General features: G+C 43.1%; 1 protein-coding gene across 6 annotated transcripts in view; it reads right to left on the minus strand.

Annotated features, from left to right (window-relative positions):
• c2cd5 (C2 calcium dependent domain containing 5) overlaps nt 1-20,441 on the minus strand; it is a 38,185-nt gene extending 17,744 nt beyond the window's left edge. For 4 of the 6 annotated variants that reach the window (XM_080737534.1, XM_080737537.1, XM_080737533.1 and 1 more), the window contains exons 1-14: nt 20,161-20,441; nt 18,161-18,269; nt 17,952-18,038; nt 17,574-17,745; nt 17,380-17,475; nt 16,744-16,899; nt 15,209-15,458; nt 13,185-13,342; nt 11,885-11,941; nt 11,298-11,386; nt 6,483-6,591; nt 1,086-1,200; nt 276-374; nt 44-155 (exon numbers count right to left, since the gene is read on the minus strand). In XM_080737534.1, the coding sequence (XP_080593660.1) occupies nt 44-155; nt 276-374; nt 1,086-1,200; nt 6,483-6,591; nt 11,298-11,386; nt 11,885-11,941; nt 13,185-13,342; nt 15,209-15,458; nt 16,744-16,899; nt 17,380-17,475; nt 17,574-17,745; nt 17,952-18,038; nt 18,161-18,250 (1,590 nt within the window). In that variant the 5' untranslated portion in view covers nt 18,251-18,269; nt 20,161-20,441. The remainder of the gene's footprint in view (nt 1-43; nt 156-275; nt 375-1,085; nt 1,201-6,482; nt 6,592-11,297; nt 11,387-11,884; nt 11,942-13,184; nt 13,343-15,208; nt 15,459-16,743; nt 16,900-17,379; nt 17,476-17,573; nt 17,746-17,951; nt 18,039-18,160; nt 18,270-20,160) is intronic. The other 2 variants (XM_080737536.1, XM_080737535.1) reach the window with 1 other exon arrangement.
• Nucleotides 20,442-20,799: the final 358 nt, after the last annotated feature.

Here is a 20,799-nt window from a genome sequence, read left to right on the forward strand (position 1 = left end):
GTGTGTGTATGTGTGTGCGCGCGCGCGTGCGTGCGCGAGAGACCTTCTGTCGTCTGCAGTGGTAGCAGTAGGTGAGCTGGGCGGGAAACGGCATGTTGAGCTCGTCATATGGAATGTGACAAAACCCACAGGAAGGAGGAGACGGATCCTCAAACCTGGAAGAACACCCAGAGAGAGAGACTAGTATCGGCCCCTTGATGCCCATTATCAGCCAGACCACTAAGGGATTGTCACTGAATCAAACACCTATAAGGTGGGATTCAGTTCAAACACACCTATGATCACCGCTCCCAATATCCAGACAACCTTCACGCATGAACCGAGGATTCAAGATGGCTGCTGTGCCCGCTGCCGACAGGATGCACACTTCCTCGCTGCATAGAGGAAGAGAAGCAGAGAGAAAACGGTGAGAGAAGGAGGAGAGAGGTCTATAATAGCACTAAAGACAAGTTCATTGAAATGGGTTTAGTGCTTTCCAGCGTAAAAACAAGGGCCCACAACACCACTGAGGTTGTAGGTTCAATTCCACCGTGGTGCATCCACATTGTCGATACGAACACATTGTCTATCTATACGAACACAATTGGCTTGCGTTTGGGGTAGGGAAGGGTTGATTGATTGATTGATTGAAGAATGTATTAGAAGTTTGCAATAGAAAAAAGTACAGTTTCATGACAGTACAAATCACTGGTACAAGGTCAACTAAAAGGAGATCCTAGAAAGGTTATATTTGTTATATTTGTCACTGCATGTTATATTTGTCACTGCATGTACTCCTACGGGCTGGGGGGTATCTCTCAGCAGCCAGGGAGTGTTGAGACAGGAGGTGTAGGATGAAGGCTCTACGTCTTCCCGGAGGGGGCTCCTCACTAGTAGCATAATGTACTACAGCAGTGATAACACATGTGTGTGGGGAATCAATTGGCATAATTACTAAATTGGGGAGAAAAAGCAATATGGCAATATTGTGTGTGTGTGTGTGTGTGTGTGTGTGTGTGTGTGTGTGTGTGTGTGTGTGTGTGTGTGTGTGTGTGTGTGTGTGTGTGTGTGTGTGTGTGTGTGCGTGCGTGCGTGCGTGCACATACCAGATACTGGTGCTCTCACTGTATCCCACCACGGCATGGCATCCCAGGGCTTTGGCATGAGATTTGATCTCCTGGCGTATTTCCTCCCACCATGCATCCCGAGTCTCTGGCTCGTCTGAAACACACATGACACAGTGTCAAACGTGTTCTCATCTCATCTCTCCAATTGACTTCCAATCCACATCTGACTGAAAATAAGCTGATGAAAAACTAACTGACAACTGACTGAGAATTATAAACTATTTCTGACACAAGGAGGTATTCCCCAATCTAAGTAGTGCTGACTGACATTGACTATGTGAAAACTCTCCTACACAACTGACAAAGTGGTGTACTAATCTAGCTGCCTTGACTTACCAGCAAATACACAAAACATAAACGTTTTGTTGTTTGCTGGTGATTAAATGGTGCATCATAGCTAGCAAGCCAAAACCACTTATACAATTATCAGCGTGTGAATAAAAAAAAAACAACATGATAATGGGAAAAGAGTTCACTTAAAACAATGGCAATGATGAAGGCAGTGGTTAGGTTAGTGTGCGTTTGTTTTTATTGGCATTCCGCATGTGCATGTTAATCACCAGCCCAAACGGGGTCCCCTTCATTATTGAAAGTCTCCTCTCCATGTCTCCTTTCCTTAAGTCACTGTGGCCCCCATAAAGTAACAATTAGGGTGTAAAATGTATGTCAGCCAACAGACAAATGGTACCGAATACAACTGTGGCTGGAAGGATACAAGGCTGCTCAAAGGCAAAGGTCAACATTTGGAGGTTCCGCTCTGAAAATCTGGTAGCTTTTTAAAATAGTGTATGAACAAATTTTAGGTATGTTTTCAGCCAGGTTGATGAGGTAAAGAGACAAGGAACTGAAAGGCCGTTTTATAGTTTGTTGACCTTCATCATAGTCATGGACATACTCGTGAAGGCTAAAACAGGGGTGTGTCTAAATATTCGAACAGGCCTCCGTTTCAAAACACCACTTCAGTCTGATTTTAGTCTGTTGCAAGATCCTGGTGGTTGAGTCAAATCCTTTTTTACTTTTGTATTTTCACTCGCTCAGTCCTGCTGTATCGGTGCGTAGCAAAGATTGTGTGGAAGCTACATTCGAGTATTGAGCTGCACCCCTTGTTTCTCCAAGTAGGCCACATGCTGGCAGAGCCACAGACAGACAGACAAAGAGAGCGAGAGAGAAAGACAGACAGACAGACAGAGAAATTGGGCTGTGAAACAGGGAGGGAGTGAGGGATGAGAAGGGAATAAAAAACAAAACATGAGTAATAATGGTCAGGCGTATTAAAGAAGACCCACCATGGATGAGCTCCTTTGAAAAAACAGAAGCGGCATGTCACAGAGGCCAGGCACAGGCACAGACGTGCACACTCATGACTACGCGCATGCTTATTGGCAGAGAAGGGCCATACTCATTCACCCCAGAGTCCATTGGGCTTTGTCTAGGTTTTAAAATAGCAGAGAACCGCCGTGATCCCCCAATCACAGAGTTCCTCCACCATGCTCCACCTTCTTCTCCGTCTCTCTCTCTGTCTCTCTCTCTCTCTCTCAGTATGAATACAGCCTGGTCAGTCAGGGATGTACAGTAGGGTTGGGCGATGTGACAGTAAAACCGTATACCTTGTTTTTTTTCTTCAATAGCAACGGGTTAGTTTAAAAACCGTCATAATATTTCGTACAATGCAAACCCCGTTCTTTGCGGTAGAGTAAAGTCTAGAGCCATGCTTCTAGAGCCCATGCTTCAGTTTCACCAACAGCCGCAGAGCATCTACAATTAGCAACCATAGCATTGCAGAGAGATGCAATGTGAAGTTTAAAATGGATTAAACTATGATGCATATTCACATGTCAAAGGACACAAAGGACAGTCTTGTTTCCATTGTGGATTACATTTTTATCTTTGATCAGAGACATAATAGATGAGAAAGGTACAACATGGTTCAACCTGTTGCAGTGGAATCCATCAAGTTGTTAAATACAGCGTGTCTGGATGAAGAAAACATACACAACGCCATTATATGCATCTAATGCTTCTTCTATGAAATCAACACTGGAAGGAAAATGTCAGGTCAGTGACTCTCGTCAACTCGGTCTTTAACAGACATGTCTGTAATCTTGTATCAGCTACTGTACAACCTGCTGTTCAGTGGAAAAATGTAAACCGCCCAACTCTAATGTACACCATGCTTTCGTGAGTTTCGTCTCTCTCCCTCCAGTATAAATGCCACCCGGTGAGTAAGGGATGTACTGTACATGTACACCATGTACTCTGCCTCTCTTCCCACCTCCAGTGTGAATACAGCCTGGTTGAGTACGGGATGTAACAGTACATGCCTGGTCAGTGTGGCTCTTCTTAACCTCCTCCGGTCCAGTTTGGACCACGATGCAAGATCTTTGGACGGTGAAGCGTTTAGGGACAGCACTTGGGTGGGGGCAGCAAGTGTCAGGTGAGAGTTTAGAAGAGATTAGAAGTGTCTGCAAGCAGGATTGGGCTGGTGGGGGTACACAGCAGCGCATGCTCCACTTCAGCTCAACATTATCGCTCACGCAAACATGGATCAGCAAGAGGAGAATGGCAGCTCACTGAATCGAACAATTTTCAGCGGTTTAAACCAAGTGCCGCGTCGATTTTGAGGTTTCTTTGTGGACGCACTGCCCCGAGGGCTGAGAAAGAAAGAGACAGCCCCGCTCACTTGTTTTGCATGATATCTGTGCTTTCTGTGTGTATAACCCCCCCACAACCCCATTTCACTGAGCTGCCGTCTCTTCTATAAGGAGTATGAGAGCAGTAAAAAATAATAAAATAATAATAAATAAATAAAACAGGGAAGGGGGTGGGGAAATACCTGCGGTGACACTATTCCAGTCTAGCAGTTTGTATGAGCGTGTGTTACCCAAGGCTGGGCCAGAACACACCGTTAGTACAGAGAAAAGAGAAGAAAGAGAGCAAAGAAAAGAACAGACAGACTAACAAACGAGCACAACGCGACAGAACGACAGCACTCATACAGTACGGTCACTATGCCAAGCCAGACAGGCCTACTGACTGAACCTCAAGTTAAAGAAAATTTAAAAACAGAAAGGAAAGGGAAAGAGAAGAAAAAAGAGATGAGAACAAATAAAATAAATTATACAGGCTTTAAGAAAGATTGAGCGAAGAAAAAAAAGCTATATACTACTAAGGGGGATAGAGGGAGCATGCATGAGTCTAGACTCAAGTTATTCTATGGCTGACAATCAATGCAAGACAGTGACACGGAGCAGGGCTGTTCTCAGGTTGGGGTGTGAGCCAAACCTGCCACTTGGCATTAGGGAGTGGCAACTATGCAAGGATGACAGGAGTGTGCAGGTTAAAAGAAGGCAGCAGGGTGCCTTTTTTTTGGGTCAAAATCCAAGTATTTCAGGGAGAATGGCGCAGAGTGAACCGATTTTCAGTGGCCATCACTGCTAATACCTGAAAAAAACCCTGCTCATTTTAACCCAACCCACAACCATCAGCAAAACCCCTTCACAGCATTCTCCATATACTGTAGTATGTTCTCAAGAGCATGAAAACGTATAAATGGTTGCTTTTTTGTTGTCGTCCAGGTATGGGGGTTTGTTGGTCAGTGTTTAGTCTTGCAAATGTTACTGAGCTAACTCCTAATTCTTGCTCAAAACAAGCGCTTAATGTCACTTTAATCAAAATATCCTGCTAGCTTTCATTTAAGTCTTTAATAAAAGCCTGAATAATACACAAATTGTTGGATTTTAAGAAGGAATGAGGAACCCTGCTGTAGAAAACAGGGCAGCAGTAGATAACATTTCCCACTTGCACGTAAAACCAGTAATCTACTGGTAATTTTCATTTTGATGTGGTAATAGGCGCCAATTTCAAATGCCGGTATATTTCTCACTGCCAATCTCCCTTGACTTATTACCACAAATGTTCTTCTGCAGCTGGATTGGGAATGATAAGCATCCATTTACCGGTAGCGTCATGAGGAGACGTTACATTAGTTATGTGAACAAACTGGTGTACTAACAAAATGCTTCACAAAACTTTATAAAACAATGTTGGTATAAGAGATTAGCTGGAAAATCGGATATGCAAAGAGTTTGCGGGAGCAAAATAGTTGACAAAATGCTTCATAAGAACAATGTTCTAATAACTACCGATCCGTAAGATATTTTTACATGGAGAATCCAACTACAATGCAAGTTTGCATTTCCAGGGGTTATACAAGTAGCACTCTGTACGTTGTGTGCATAGAGAGAGAGAGAGAGAGACAGAGAGGGGCAACTGGAGCAGAGTTAAATTAGTCAGTCTGCGAGCCTGCAGATGGGATGTTATTTTTTCTGTTCATCCCAAATACATATTTTATCATCCCCAAATGCCAACTAAGCATTGCTTACATTCATCTAATGAGGAAACAGTGACATGATGGTATTAAACATAAACATAAAGGAGGGAAATTTGGGGATGGGCTCTCCACTGCCTATGACGGCAATTTACGTATTGTTATTTTTATCCAGCAATGTTATGGTATTCCAATGGAAAAGGCACTTAGACACACCGCATTTGGTAGGACCTCATCACAGCACCACCTGCAGCCAATGACACAACACAGCAGAAGCAGCAGCAAACCAACCAGAGCCATGCACTACTACCACGCCTCACCTCCAGAGGGCAGCGCCACAGTACGCAATATTGTACACAAAAGACGGCTACCACACAATGGCACATACAGTTGACAAGTGATGACATAAAAGCTAGTCGGTCACATGCGGTGGAAGTTATAGTTCCAAACTATACTGGCCAAAGATGATACGTTTTCTCCTACTGCAGTGCAAACTGTTTTTATCAGACAGGTCCTTTATGTCAAGGGTCTTCAACAGGGGGTCCGGGACCCCTAGGGGGTCCTCAGAGTTACTACAGGGGTTCCTCCAAATCTTTGTGTTATCTCGTTAATATAAAAAAATCCTTTTTTATATTAACGATTTGAACCCTAGCATCCATATTCTGAGAACTTTAGCCAAAAATAGCAGTTCTACAATCATTGTGAGTTTGTAGATCGGCTATTTTCGGCAAAGAGCTTTGGTGTAAAGGGGAAAAAGAGCAGACTAAGTACAGAGTGAAATGTCAAGTTAACTATTGACGGTTCAAGTGGTTAAATATCTGAAAACACAAATGGACAGGAATCCAAAATACACTGATTGTGCTGTCAAACAATGAAACTATATGGAATCTATGAAAAGGCTGCTTCATCTCTTTCTCAACTAAGGGGTCCTTGGCCTGAAAACGTTGAAGACCCCTGGTTTATGTGCTACCTTAAATATGGAACTAGGAACAATTCACCTGCCCAGACCTCCTAGGGAAATGGAGTCTGTGTCGTTTGTGTCGACTCACCAGGGTTGTGTATGCGGTCCAGCAGTTTGACGGAGCGAGCGCTGACCACTCCCCCAACATGAACCAGGAAGCCCGGTGGAAAAGATGTCAAGGTGAAGAAGGGGAATTCCTGTAGACAGAAATGTACAACACCACGTATTGTAAGAGGTCATAATGGATGCACCAGTGATTACGAATATGAAAGGGGCTTTCTTCAAAGAAGCTTGTCTAATTTCCTGGCATATTTCATGACGACGTCACGTTGGCAGAATACCCAGCCCCAGCACATCTGTTCTCATGCTGTTTTCTATGTTGAATAGCTATTGAATTGCTATTTTGAATGTCATATCTGTTATGCGCTAATTTACTACTGTAGTTCACCAGCCAAAGTTCTAGTTAAACGTCTAACTGGTTGGGGAAACAGACAGAAAACAATGTATTTTTCGTACATAACAAGTACAACATGATTTTATCGGTTTTGGAGGTGTGGAAAATCCAGATGTTCCTTAATGTAAGGTGATGTGATCTGTAGTAGGCTCCTGACAAATTGATTTTCTATTTCAATAACAATGTGTGTAGTGGTGTCACTTGAACGCCACTATCTTAGGCCTAGAAGTACTGGTATATGTGAAATACAATATACAAATTAAATAATTTTGTTTTGTGAAAATGCAAAAATTCAGTGATGCTGTCTGTTTAAGAGTAGAACAAGCTGGAGTTACAAACGTTACACTAAATGAGGAAAAAGGCCCACATGCATCAAGGGTTGAGTGGAATGGTACTGAACATTCCCATGCAACCAAGATTACTCCACTTGCTCCATTGCAGCCTATGTTTATCAAATGGAAAATGTGTAACCTGGAACTAAAGAAACTAGCGCATTCAACAGAGAGCTGAAGGGTCTGGACTGAAACTGAATAAATTGTATTTTATAAAACTTGTATTTTTATATATTGATTTGTTGCTTAGGCGATCAATCTAATCCTACTATATTTGATGCCAGCAAGTTCTTAAGGTGAAAAATAAGTACAAGTCACACACCCACAGGGTCCTGGTCCTGACTGAGTACCAGAATTCAGACGTTCATGCTAATAGGACAGCTGGTCTAACATCTCTCATGTTAAGAGATGTGCAAGACAAGCCCATGCATTCACACAGAAAACAAGGAGAGTTGGGAATACATAAACCATGTCCAGGGGCCTCATTCATAAAATGGTCTTAAGAACAGATGTAATTAACTACATGGGTGGCTTGGAAGTCACTTTTATTTCCCCAACTTGTTTAGTCATATATTTGTGTGCTGATGCTCTGTCCCCTGCCAGGTCTGTACCTGTCCAAGTACTCTCCACTCTGGGATTCCTTCCTACTGCGAAATTGAAGAGGGAACTCAGTGACAATGGCTTCTTAGCCAATCACGAGATATCTCGGGATATATCATCGCATCCCATAGTGCCAATCACGAGATATCTCGTGATTAAAAAAAAAAAAAAATTTAAAAGATTTTTTTTGAATTTTTTTTTTTGGACCCCATCAAATCTAGTGAACATGATTTCAATCGCGATTTTGCATGTTCCACCTCCATACAACCCCATCTAACATACAGGGCGGCCATGTTTGTTTACATAACATGTAAAACATAATGGCTATTATCTCAAGAATGCCTGAACGGATTTCCAATCGGATTTTTTTGTTTGAAAGCTGTGAACAAACTGCACAAATCCACTCCAATGCAATCCAGGATTGCATTGGATTTTTTAGAGCTCATTCTTCTCTGTTTTTTTCCCATGCATGAGGTGTGCAAGGTTTAATCATGGCTAAGTTGACGAAAATAAGGCTTTTAAAATGCTTGGTAGCCAATAGCTAACTTCAAGCTAACTTCATCCTCTTCCTGTACATGCACAAAGGAAAGTGTTCAGGCAAGTCATGGCTGCAGGGCTTCTGCATATACCAGCATATCTCTATGGGATTGTCTATGGCACTCTGGGCACCCTCTAGTGGTGAAAGGGTGGCATTAAATTAGTTAAAAGTGCCAGTGCCACGGTCCTATTTTCTCAGAAATTATGATCATTGATTGATTGATTGAATATTTTATTAGACAACTAATTAAGAACAGTACGAGTATAGTCAAAACAAAAAATAATTAGTACAGTACAAGTACAGTTAAACACCCTGCCTAAAAGGAACACCCCAAATAAGCCCTTTACAGTCTTGTTTATGTTAAGGTGGTCCTTGGAATTGATTGGGACCTTATGACAAGGCCACCCCCACTTCATACATATTTCATATCAGCTGTTACTTGCACAATAGACTGAGGTACTCTGCAAATATTAGTGTGGTTGCTATAGGTAACACACGATTGTACACACCTTATGTATATTTTGATATTGCCTTTTAGTTATTTGACATTTTCCTTTCATTTATTTTGTAACTGCAATTTGTGGTGGCTTGTATGAAAAATAATATCACCTACACTTTACACGTGTAAACTTATGATGTAATAATGTTGAAATTGACTTGTAGACTCACCAAAGCATTAAGGCTGATTTATACATGGCCCTTAGTGTAACACATGTTGTTATATGGCGAAGCATAAATTCTAAATCTGGTGCTGATCATATAGCGATCATTTTAAACACTTACGTTAACTCATTCTCTGCCAAATAACATCAACTCCAAAGACGCATTCAAAACCAAAAAAGTAACTAAATCGTGGCACTGCCTCTTTTAAGTATTTTGTATGAATCAGGCTTAGCTAAGTGTCTCATGGGGAATCATCTAACATTAAGTTTAAGCATAAATCCAAGAACATTTTTATGAATGAGGCCCGAGATGTGTTTCTATGCAGTCCAAGTTAAAAACATCTAGGACTGGTTTCTAATCTCCAAGTTAAAAAAAACACATCTAGCACTGCAAAGAACCAGAGAGGTGTCTGGGGAATAACTGGTTTGTGTTTTTCAGCCATGCAAGTATATGGATGTATAGTATGAAGTGCCTGGATCAAGCAGGTTGAGAGAAGGTAGAACTACAGTAAGTCCTCTTTCTCTCCAGAGTTACCATTTGTACCAGGAAGCCTATAGCTACTCTGTTTGTTAGACTTGGGGAGAAAAGACAATGGTGAAATGATGAGCGTGCTGGTAAGCATTGTTGACCCAAATCAGAGTGTTAAAATCATTTCTGGTCAAGTAGAGGAAGGCATTCAACAAAAAGCATACACGACACACACACTTACACCCCTCCCAAGCTGAGGGGACTTCAACTTCTAACTTCCAACCACCCCGATTAAAAGGTTTGTGGATCTTTTGGAGTGAGGTGGGCGCGAAGCAACCGGGATGCAAAGGTGTACGCGTTGCCATGTTGCTCAACCCCCACTCCCATCTTGGATCTACAAACGCCCGGGGAAGGAGGGAGGGCTGAGGAGTAGGGCTGTCACGATTAGGACATTTTACATGACCAATAATTGTGACTCAAATAATTGCTATTAGCGATTTAATTGTGTTTTTGTCATTGACAATTACATTTCTGTTTGGCTTTTAGGCTTTGAAGTTGCACATGGTAGATATGACACATAATCTAAATATACAAAAAATGACTGCCATATTTGACAACTTTATACTTAAAAAATAACATTGATAGTGGAAATAGCCGATCTACAAGCTCACAACGCGTCGCGACGCGTTGTGAGCTTGTAGATCTGCTATTTCCACTACTTTTTGAAAGTATTTGAAACCATATGAACATTTCTCAACATAGAAACGATTATGACGATTATGCAAAATAATTGCGATTACCTCAAATAATTGCGATTAGACGATTATGTAATAATTGTGACAGCCCTACTGAGGAGTTGACTGTGACTGTGTGTGTGGCTGTCAGCTGGTGAAGATGTTAGGGGGAGAAGTGGCAAGAGAGAGAATATCAGAGAAATTCACAGCAGTGTGTCTGCCGAGACATACCCCAGTGTTTAATAACAAACCAGAGGAGGACGCTCCCTGAGTAGCACCAATGATTGAGAGGACAGAAAAATAGGGATTATTCGCTCTTCGATGCACACACACACACACACATGCGCCCACGCAAAGTCGCACACTCTCTGTCCATGTAAGCATCTCACACCTATTAGTGAGTTTTTAGTTGTGCACACAGATTAAGTTATTTCCTTAGTTAGTTGTAGTAGTTGTGCTTGATTCTGTGGATAACAGTTTATCATATGATAAATCCCATTACGACTAAGGAAATGCCATGGGGGAATCATCACTCCGTGTGTGTGTGTGTGTGTGTGTGTGTGTGTGTGTGTGTGTGTGTGTGTGTGTGTGTGTGTGTGTGTGTGTGTGTGTGTGTGTGTGTGTGTGTGTGTGTGTGTGTGTGTGTTAGGGATGGGATGATAAGCGATATTATCGTTTATCGTGATACATTTTTTTCGTGATGTTGTCCTCCGTCATGCACTGGGATCAATTCACCTTTTATTTGCTGTGCTGCATATCCGGTACCACTGTCTTAAACCCTCTATAATAAAAGGTACTTAATAATATACGTACTTGATACAGTCTTTTTTTTCACTCTATCAAATGTCTTTGCCAAAAAATAGCCGATCTACAAGCCCACAACGTGTCGCAACGCAACGCGTTGTGAGCTTGTAGATCTGCTATTTTTGGGAAATGTTCAGCCCCAGGATTATGGATTTTGATTATCGCGATAATATCGCGATTTCTTTTGTCAAAATAATCGTTATGTGAAATTTTCATATCGTCCCATCCCTAGTGTGTGTGTGTGTGTGTGTGTGTGTGTGTGTGTGTGTGTGTGTGTGTGTGTGTGTGTGTGTGTGTGTGTATGTCATACCCTCTGCTCCAGAGCCGTCTGTGTCTGTTGCCTGAGAAGCGTCTTCAGAGGCCCCGCCTCCTTCCCAGCACTGCCCCCACTCCCCATTCCTGATCACACAAGAGAGCCACTTCAATCACCTCACACACAAAGCCCAGTGGACTATGACACTGCGTACAGGAACTCATATATATAAATATATTCATGCATGTAAGATCTTTGATGTTAGTGTCCCTACTGACTAGTCTACCTTTCCTGCATTCTTCTACACTGCCGAAAAATATATATAGTATAAATATGCCTACGATCTGGTCGTGCCTAACAAAATGCATCCAACCACATCATGCTGGCAGTAGAGATGTGTCAGTAGGATTTCAGGTCAGTTGTTTGTAGTATAGATTCACGTCAGGGGCAGGGCAACAGAACAGTTGGATTGGGTTAGTGTCGCTAACCATAGAGGGGACACAAAAGGTTGCAATTATTAATCCTCTTTTTCAGCCACTCCTCCTCGTTAAGAGGTATTGATTATTGCGCTGCAACAAGGGACTCTGATTTTCAAAGTGGCAGTCGGTTGTGATTGCTTGACGCACACAGCGGTCCTACTGTACCGGAGGATGCCAGCTGCAGGTCCTCACTGAAGGACACGCTCTTTCTCAGCAAAGAGACTGATGGAGAGTGAGCAAAGGAGAGAAAAGGAGATGAGAGAAGGAGAGTACAAAGGAAGATGAGTCGTGAGGTGGGGATAGAAAAAAAAAAGGGGGGGGACAGTCAAAAGAAGGCAAGAAGATGAGAAAGGACACAGGAGATAATAGAGATAATGCAGACAGAGTTAGCAAATGTTGTGAACAAAGCAGAGGAAATTATAGAATAGAATGGAGAGGAGAGATGAAAAGCAAGAGCAAAAGAAGAAACAGAGAAGGGGGAAAACAGAGTCACAAGTTCACAAGAAAAAACATTACGGAAGCAGAACAAAAGAGGGGGAGTCAGGGCTGCTGGATGCCTTGTGGAAATGATGGTGGTAGATAAAAGGTGTGTGTGTGTGTGCGTGTGCGTGTGTTTGTGTATACATACATGTGCGTACGTGTGTGTGCGTGTGTACCTTATTCAGCAGGCACTGTATTGGCATTTGAGGCTTAACTGGGTTAATGTGTTGTCAGGTTGGTGACAGAGTTTGAGCAAGCGTACCTTTCTCCAATCATTAACCTTAAGTGCTGCTAATGATGAAGTGACAGACTGACAATGGGCCCTCTTGAGACACAGTGCTTCGAATAGGAGCCAACTGAGGTGTGGGGAAATTTCCATTAGAGACCCAGTGTGTCTTCTTACTACAGCAACTGTACACAATTTGCTAGTTTTCATTGGGGGGGGCGGACACCATTTCCAGAAAACACAATAAGAATATCCCATGTATTTGCGTTGTCTGGTAGCAGTAGAAGCATTTCTTCTGATTCACTGCCATCCCCTTAGAGTTTAATGTTTTTGCTTCCCTATCGGCCAATTAAAAAAATCATTTTAGCCTAGACTGGGGGTCGCCGAACCTCTGTTTCACAACTCACTGATGTGCACGGCTGCACACGTGCCACCAGAGTGCAGTTTAAACGATCGCAGCCCTAGCGACTGAGTAATACACAAGTGCTTGTATGCAATGGTGCCAAATAAAAGCCAACGTAGCTCTGATGAAGACACACAAGGCCACTGATGAAATGGCGGGGGGGGGGGGGGCACACCAAGAATACGCACCACGTAAAAAAACAAACAAAAATACTTCAAAGTGCGGAAAAACAAAAACAACTGATGAAACTGGAAATCATAGGTTGGACAACAACCACAACCAGGGAGCAGCACCACAGTGAGATTCGGTTACAAGGTGTGTGGTTGGGAGGGATGATGGGGGGGAGGGCATCTTACCCGTCTTGGGCGTCAGACTGAGGTCAGTGTCTGATGAGGAAGACTGGCGGCTGCATGGCTTGGAGGGAGAGAAGGGGGGAGGGGAGGAGGAGGTGGGGAGGGCTCTGAAAGGGGTGGGGGGGCCAGAGGACGAGGGGAGGTCCTCACTGAACACCGGCCTGCCGGGGGAGAACACACACACACACATATATACATACACACATGCACATGTCAGTCACCGCCACCTCGGCGTGTGTGTGTGTAGTTGTGAGGTGAGGTTATGTAGTTTTAGGGTATGTGAGTGTGACTTGTTTGCCGTATCTGACATGTGTTTGAGGTGCTACTACGGTTGGCTGGGCTGTAGAACAAAAAGGTAACTGTATGATGTAAGAACATAAAAACAAAAATGTACAGTACACGGAAACACAAACACAGACATAACCAAGGTAACAAATCAAAACACTAGACAAAAAAAGCATTTTGGCAAAGAAAGCACAAAAAAAAAAAAATAGGGCACAACTTCCGGAAGGAAGGGGTGGATCAGTGAACACAAGAGGAGGATGAACAGAAGCATGTGTCCCAGTAGGGTGAAGCCAGGCCAGGCCACTGTGCCCTTCTTTGGGGCTAAAGAAGCCCCCTCTCTTATCCTTCAAGCAACCACCGGAAAATGCAGATCTACCACAGGGAAAACTGAGTTAAGTGTCTAATGTACACACAGTACAGGAGAACCGCTGAACTCTATCAGCACTCTGGGAGTAATGGGTTGGGGGAGGGGAGGGTGCCGGGGGGGGGAGGGGGGGTTGGCGGTCCATGCCTTTTTAATAACTCACACTTGCGTGTGAGCAAGTCTGGACAAGAGCCCATTTCTCTTCTTTGTCACAAAACGTGTCTACGAGATCTCTGTGTTTCTACTGCATGCCTGACTGTGTCTGTCAACACCCAATGTCAATATTTTAGACTGCTCTCCTGGTTCCTCTGACTACAGTACAATCCTTCGCTGGCTAAACCGATACCCTTCCCTGTCTCTGCATACCAGTGAAGATGAGAGTGGGAACAGAGACAGAGAAGTTCTGGGACAGCCTCTGGGCGCTGCAGGCCGAGTGAACGGGGCTGTTGTGGGTGGAGCGACATCCGTGGGCCAGGGGGGACCTGGGCCAGTCAGCACGCCGGGGGGAAGAGAGAGAGTACCAAATTGGGACACGGGTAGCAAGAAACGAACCAATCCAAACGCAGCAGAGCCGGAGAGGAAGAGAGAAACACACACACAGACACACAATCACAACACAACACACCGCACTTTGCAACAAAGTAGAGAAGAAGACGAAAAGATACAGCATGTTTTTTTTAACTGCCTCGGCTGTTAGTTGAATTAGTTGAATCAAAGCCATTCGTTTACAACAAGAAAATCATGCACAGAAGCTCTCGGCTGAAGAACTCCCATCTCCGACTCATGCACGTCCGCTCAAACACGCTGATGCACAAACATTCGAAACTAAGCTCTGCAGAGGCGCACATGCCCTGGGCACCTCTAGTTTAACCTACGTTTGCTGGACTACGTTCACAAAAACTAACCTGGTATCAAATAATCACGTTCACAACGCAGGGTGACTAGAAAGGGTTTGACCAGATGGTAGAAAGCTCCAAAGGCAAACGACAACTAAAATATTAACAAAGATTCACACTGTTTGATCATGCGGAGCAGAGAGCCATGCAAGAGCAATCAGAGAGAAAAGAGAGGGGCAGACAGGGAAGGGGAGGCTCAGAGGTGGGGAGGGGTATGTCTGTGTGTGTACATGTGTGTGTCTCAGGATACAGTACAGACGTGTGTGCTGTTAGTTGTGTAATGTAACCCAGTGGACAATGGACATGCATATATCTATCAAAGATACTGAGACACACACAGGACTTACTGCAAGGAATAGATACACATGTCATACATAATATATACGTATATACATACACACAAACATTCTCATACATCAATGCTACTCAAACACACATAAGATGCAACGGCCCATGCCCTGGTGTTGCTGGATCATACTCACTCCTTGCCGTCCTTAGAGGGGGAATTGCAGGCGTTGGATGCGGGTGCTGTGTTAGGATGCGTGTGTGTGTTGCTGTTGGGGGCGCTGTTGGGGGCAGTCCCAGAGCTGAGTTTGTCCAGTGTGCAGGCAGTACCTATGGCCCGGACCACTATGCCGGACTCTCCCTCCAGGTCGAAGCACTGCAGGTAGCCCACCACAGCGTTTCCGCCCATCTCTAGCACCTTCACACCGATCTTCCTCTGCAGCTCCCCTATGGTGTAATGTTGCAATCAAAGTGGACAAAATGCCTTATAAATGGTTCACAGCTTAATGACAAAACAGAACAGCTTTTCAATCTTCTTAAATATTGTCTCATTTTGGGCTGAGGGGCTGTACATTACTACCGTGATAGCTCTTCAACTGCCTCGTGCAGTTAGCACCCATGGCCGTTATCTAACTAGCTACAGCTCAGGCAGCACTGCATACAAGGAGTACTCTTGTCAGCTACAGACTGTAGCTCCTTCAACAATGTTCCTCGGTCCATTGAACTGCCATGGGGTGGATTATTCTGTTCCATATTCATTCTATCTCTGGTCCACCAGCTAACAACTCCAGGCCACCATCCATCCCGTACGGCATGTCTCTAAAGAATACTCAGCTTCACAACTTCTCAAACTCAACAATAACATAATTATTCCACTTTGCATCACAGCCAACTAAAACACGGACTGTTGATTGTCAACCCAGATACATCCACTGGAGCGCCCAAAGTTTGTTTACTCTCGGTCTGGCCACTCTATCCCTTCCTTCACTCTCGTCAATCAAACACGTTAGCCCCTGGTGACACAGTACTCCAACCCATAACACGTGAACTCTGCCTGCCTACGGCCACAGACCAAAGCTAGCACTATATAAATCTGAGCTATTATAATATCTCAGATCTCAGAATTGTGTAATTATTATAATTACAAATTTCTACCTCCATTTAAAGAAATACCAATTACTTTACCTTTAAGGTCTTGTTTTATTGAAGCAACATGTTAACTCATTGCATGCCAGGCCCGATAGTCCCAAGATTATTTCAATGTCTTTCCCTGCCAGGCCCGATAGTCCCGAGAATTTCCGCCATTTTGAAAAAAAAAAAAAAAGAAAAAAAAAAAAAGTTTTTTTTTCAAAAAAAAATTCTGACCCCAAAAAATGTAGTAGGCATGATAGAAATCGCGAAATTGCATGTTTAACCCCCATAGCAACCCCATCTATTAAACATGGCAGCCATCTTTGTTTACATTTTAGGAAAACATAATGGCTTCTATCTCATGAATGCCTGAACGGATTTCCATTCGGATTTTTTTGTTTGAAAGCTGTGAGCAATGTGGACACACGTGGTGCATTATCTAGGCATGGGTGTGCATGATCCGTGCACTATGAATTACATGGAAGTCTATGGAGACCAGAGGCACCGTAGAGTACGAAGGTATGTTAAAATGGCGGGAATGTGTTAAAGAGATGCTCAGAACCAACGCCAATTTTCCGTGTGATTTGCAAAGAGGTCCTACCAGACATGAGAGAGATGAGTCTCTGGCGGGCCTCATTGGAAGCTCGGGGCGTTCGGATGCGGTCGATCCACTGGTACTCTGGATCCTCATTCACCACCAGCTCCTCCACAAACCCATGGACCAGCGCTGCCCGGTAACATCGTGGCATACATGTAGCTAATATAAAACAGTTGCAGAAATGCCACAAACATCAAATCACTTGACATAGTCAAAGGCTAGTTAGTGTTCATTTGCCACTATGTTTATATGCACAATGCCCTGTCAATGTGCTTATTGCACAAAGTGACATTTCCTACCACTTTTTGAGGTCACATGTTCAGATACTGGATTCTGATTGGCTTAAACAGTGGTAAATCAGTCAACAACCTTGAGTTGGCTCATGGACCCCGCCCACTATTATTTTCCAGTTGTAACATTTCCAAGATCTTGCAAGTTACAACTGTGTTAAAAGTGGTAGAAAAGTAATTTACCATTCAAGGGTCGTGGGTTGTTGGCTGATTTACCACTGTTTCAGGGTTGTGGCACGAGGTGAACAACCCACTCCCTCTCATGGTAAATGGCTTACACAACACATGATTAATTTACAAACACTGTTGTAGTAGTTATGGTATGTACGGAAAGGAGTGTCTGACTCACTGCAAAAGAACTTGACCCCACAGGAGGACTGGCGGAAACGGTTCAAGTCATTGAAAAGGTCCACTTTCACGAGTACGTTGATCTCCCCTCGGATACCTGGCAGCAAATGAGACAGGCATTTAATTATCAGGAACAGACAGGAACAGAGATGATGTACTGTAGATAACAAAGTTCAGATGGGTTTGTTCTTGTACCGTGGATGGTGTCATAGATGGGGAACCAGCCTGAGATGACAGAGGCAGCCTCGCTGCACAACAGCGGGTCAATGTCGATGTACACCTTCCCTATGGCATCGTTGGCGCTGTAGGTGTCATGGTCCAACACAGTGATCTGCAACGGCTCATCCTGCAGGTCTTCATCGTCGACCTGGGGAAGGCGGCGCAGGGGCAGCCGTGAAGTAATGATTACATCCAGAGGAATAAGAGACACGTGAGACACGTGCAGGGAGAGAGTGCTAAAGCACGTTATTCACTCACAGAATGATCCGATAAATAAAAAATAAAGCAATAAGCTTTAAAATCATGTTATATCACAAGCACTTCGTATGCAGAGCACTGCTCAAGACACTTTACCTCAAATTTAAACCACTCTGAGTTCCACTGTGGGTTGAGGGATTTCGGATAAACGTCTGTTTTAAATGTTACGTTTCCAAACTTGACCTGGAAGATACAAATCATGTGTTTTAGATCTCACAACGATCATTGATAGCAACAGAGAATGTGGTTTCATGTAAACAAAGCAACCATTTTTTCTAGTAATACACATGTTATTATTAACCCACCTCTACAAAAGCATCAGTCAGGTCACTGGCTCTGTCCATTACAGGCAAGTGGCGCCCCGCCACAATTTTCGCCTTCAACTTTCCTGGCATGATTCAATTTTAGGTTGATCTGTAAAAATACATATTGCATCATCAGTATGTTTCAAGACTGATTTCTGACTGTTATGTTTCGCATAGTATTGTTGTATATTTGTCCGTCATTTAATGTCTCTATGAAATCAGTACAAACGACTGAATGTAAATAAGCTATAGTGCTTTCTTGGGTTAAATCCTATTAATAGACCATGTCTCTGAACTGTACCGTCTTGTGCTTTTTCTATTGCAAACTGCTAATAAAGTATTCAATCAATTCAATTTCAGTTCAAAGGAGCTTTATTGCAAGTGCCAAAACATAATAAAAACAGTTGAAATGGGGAACGTATATATATTATATATATATATTAGGGATGGTCCGATCAGGTTTTTTGGAACCGATCAGCGAGCACCGATCACAAAAGTTTGATCGCCTGATACCGATCAATCACCGATCCGATCAAGTTATTATTTATATTTTCTATTCATTCATTCACTCATGAATTCATTTATATATTTGCCTTATAGTTATTTACTAGCATTACTATGTATTTATTATCATAGCAGTAACTAATTATTCCTTCAGCACTGTGGAAATCAATACCCCAAAATGGCCTCAAGTGGGCATACTGAACGGCTGGTTGATCGGATGCACCGATCCGATCGGATCGGTGAATTTACCTTTTGATCTAAACCACCGATTATCGCCGATCACGCTTTGATCGGCCCGATCCGATCCATTGCCGATTGATCGGTAACATCTCTAATATATATATATATATATATAGGTCTATATATAATATATATAACGTATATATATTTAGAGGAGGTACAGCATTGTGTAAAACAGAGCTGTCAAATTGTGTCATTGTATACATTATATGTAACAGGGTATAAAGCTTTTTGAATCAATCAACTAATCAAGTTTGTATGAATTACAAACGGGACCCCAATGTAAACAAGCCATTGAACTTTCTTGTGGTCTTTATCATTTTAGTTGACCTTGTATCAGTAAACTGTACTGTCCTGTACCTTTTCCTATGCAAACTTCTAATAAAGTATTACATCAATCAATCAATCAATCAATCAATCAATCAATCAATGACAAGTATTGGTGCTGGTTAGCCAGAGATGAACATCAACAACCCGAGATCACTTGGAATTTACAACATATGCTGTTGACAGAATGGAGGGCTGCTGTGATCCTATCAGGACGTTCATTAGACACACAGAGAGAGACAGAGACACTTCACTTGACCCCATCTGAACAGCTATAGCTAAACGTTAGCATTATAGGTGAGCAACTGAAATAGCTAATCGGCTCTACCGCCTCTTGTAAACATGACAGCGGCTGTCAGTCAGCATTTAGTGGTGAAGAGGCTAATGTTAGCAACTAACGCATGGCTCGCTAGCAGGAAAAGCTCATTACACTGCATTGCAGTCAGTGCAGTGGTGGAAGAAGTACTATTATTGTACATGAGTAAAAGTAGCAATACCACAATATAAAAATACTATAGCCTAATAGTAAAAAATAAGAGTAAGGGCCTGTGTTCAAAATGTTACTTGAGTAAAAATGCAAAGGTATTGGCATCAAAATCTACTTTAAAGTACAAAAAAAGGTAAAAGTACAAAAAATGTTTGAAAACAGATCTACAAGCTCACACCAGCATCGCAATGTGAGCTTGTAGATCTGCTATTGTTTTCAAATTGCCTGCAATATTTGGATCCGAGTAAGTACAAATACCTCAAAACTGTACAGTACTTGAGTAAATCTACTTTACTTTCCACCACTGGCAGTCAGTGTGTCTGTCTGATACACTGAACGGCCATGTTTTGATATTCCTCAAACGAGCTAATAGTTAACTGGTGCTGCCTGGCACAACATGCTCCAGACACTGCTGCTGCATCCCATCCTTCCTTATCCTTACCGCCGCTGCAAAGTCACAAGTCATCCGTCACTAAGGTGCTTTCAGTCGGACACTGCTGACAGCACGCAGCCTGTCTGTCCTCCTCCGACTCCCAGTCTCTCCCCATAGCAGAAGAACAGGAGAGATTTGCCCCGAAATGAAACAATTAAATCATGAAATGAATAAAGGAGGCTGTTATTTACAGCCAAATGCCTGCTATCTTTAGATACTGTTGTGGCTGTACAGCTAACATTACAATCTGACCAGCTAGTTTATGACACGTTTAGATCATGGTTGGCACACAGTCACAGAGCAACGGCTAGCTTGATGAGGCTCGTGATGCCAACAGCTTAGATCCCATAGTCCGAATTCGTCGGGCGACGTAATTGGTAATCTGTTGGCCAATTACAGCGGGCAAATACCTCCAAGCGATGGGATCTCGACTCTACCGCGCCCCCCCCCCCTCCTCCGCGGCGGTGTGCGAGGATGGGTGGGTCGGGCATGCGCATCGTGACCTACATTATTTTTGTTTTGATTATATTGTTCCACTTTTGCTTTAATGTTAAGGTATGTTTTCTCATGCCAATAAAGCCCTTTTGAATTGAAGTGCAGTGCAGTGCAGTGCAGTGCAGTGCACTCAGGACTGTATTAACCATTGGG

This window comes from Nannobrachium achirus (genome assembly GCF_963921795.1).
Source record: "Nannobrachium achirus genome assembly, chromosome: 11".
Taxonomy (NCBI): Eukaryota; Metazoa; Chordata; class Actinopteri; order Myctophiformes; family Myctophidae; genus Nannobrachium; species Nannobrachium achirus.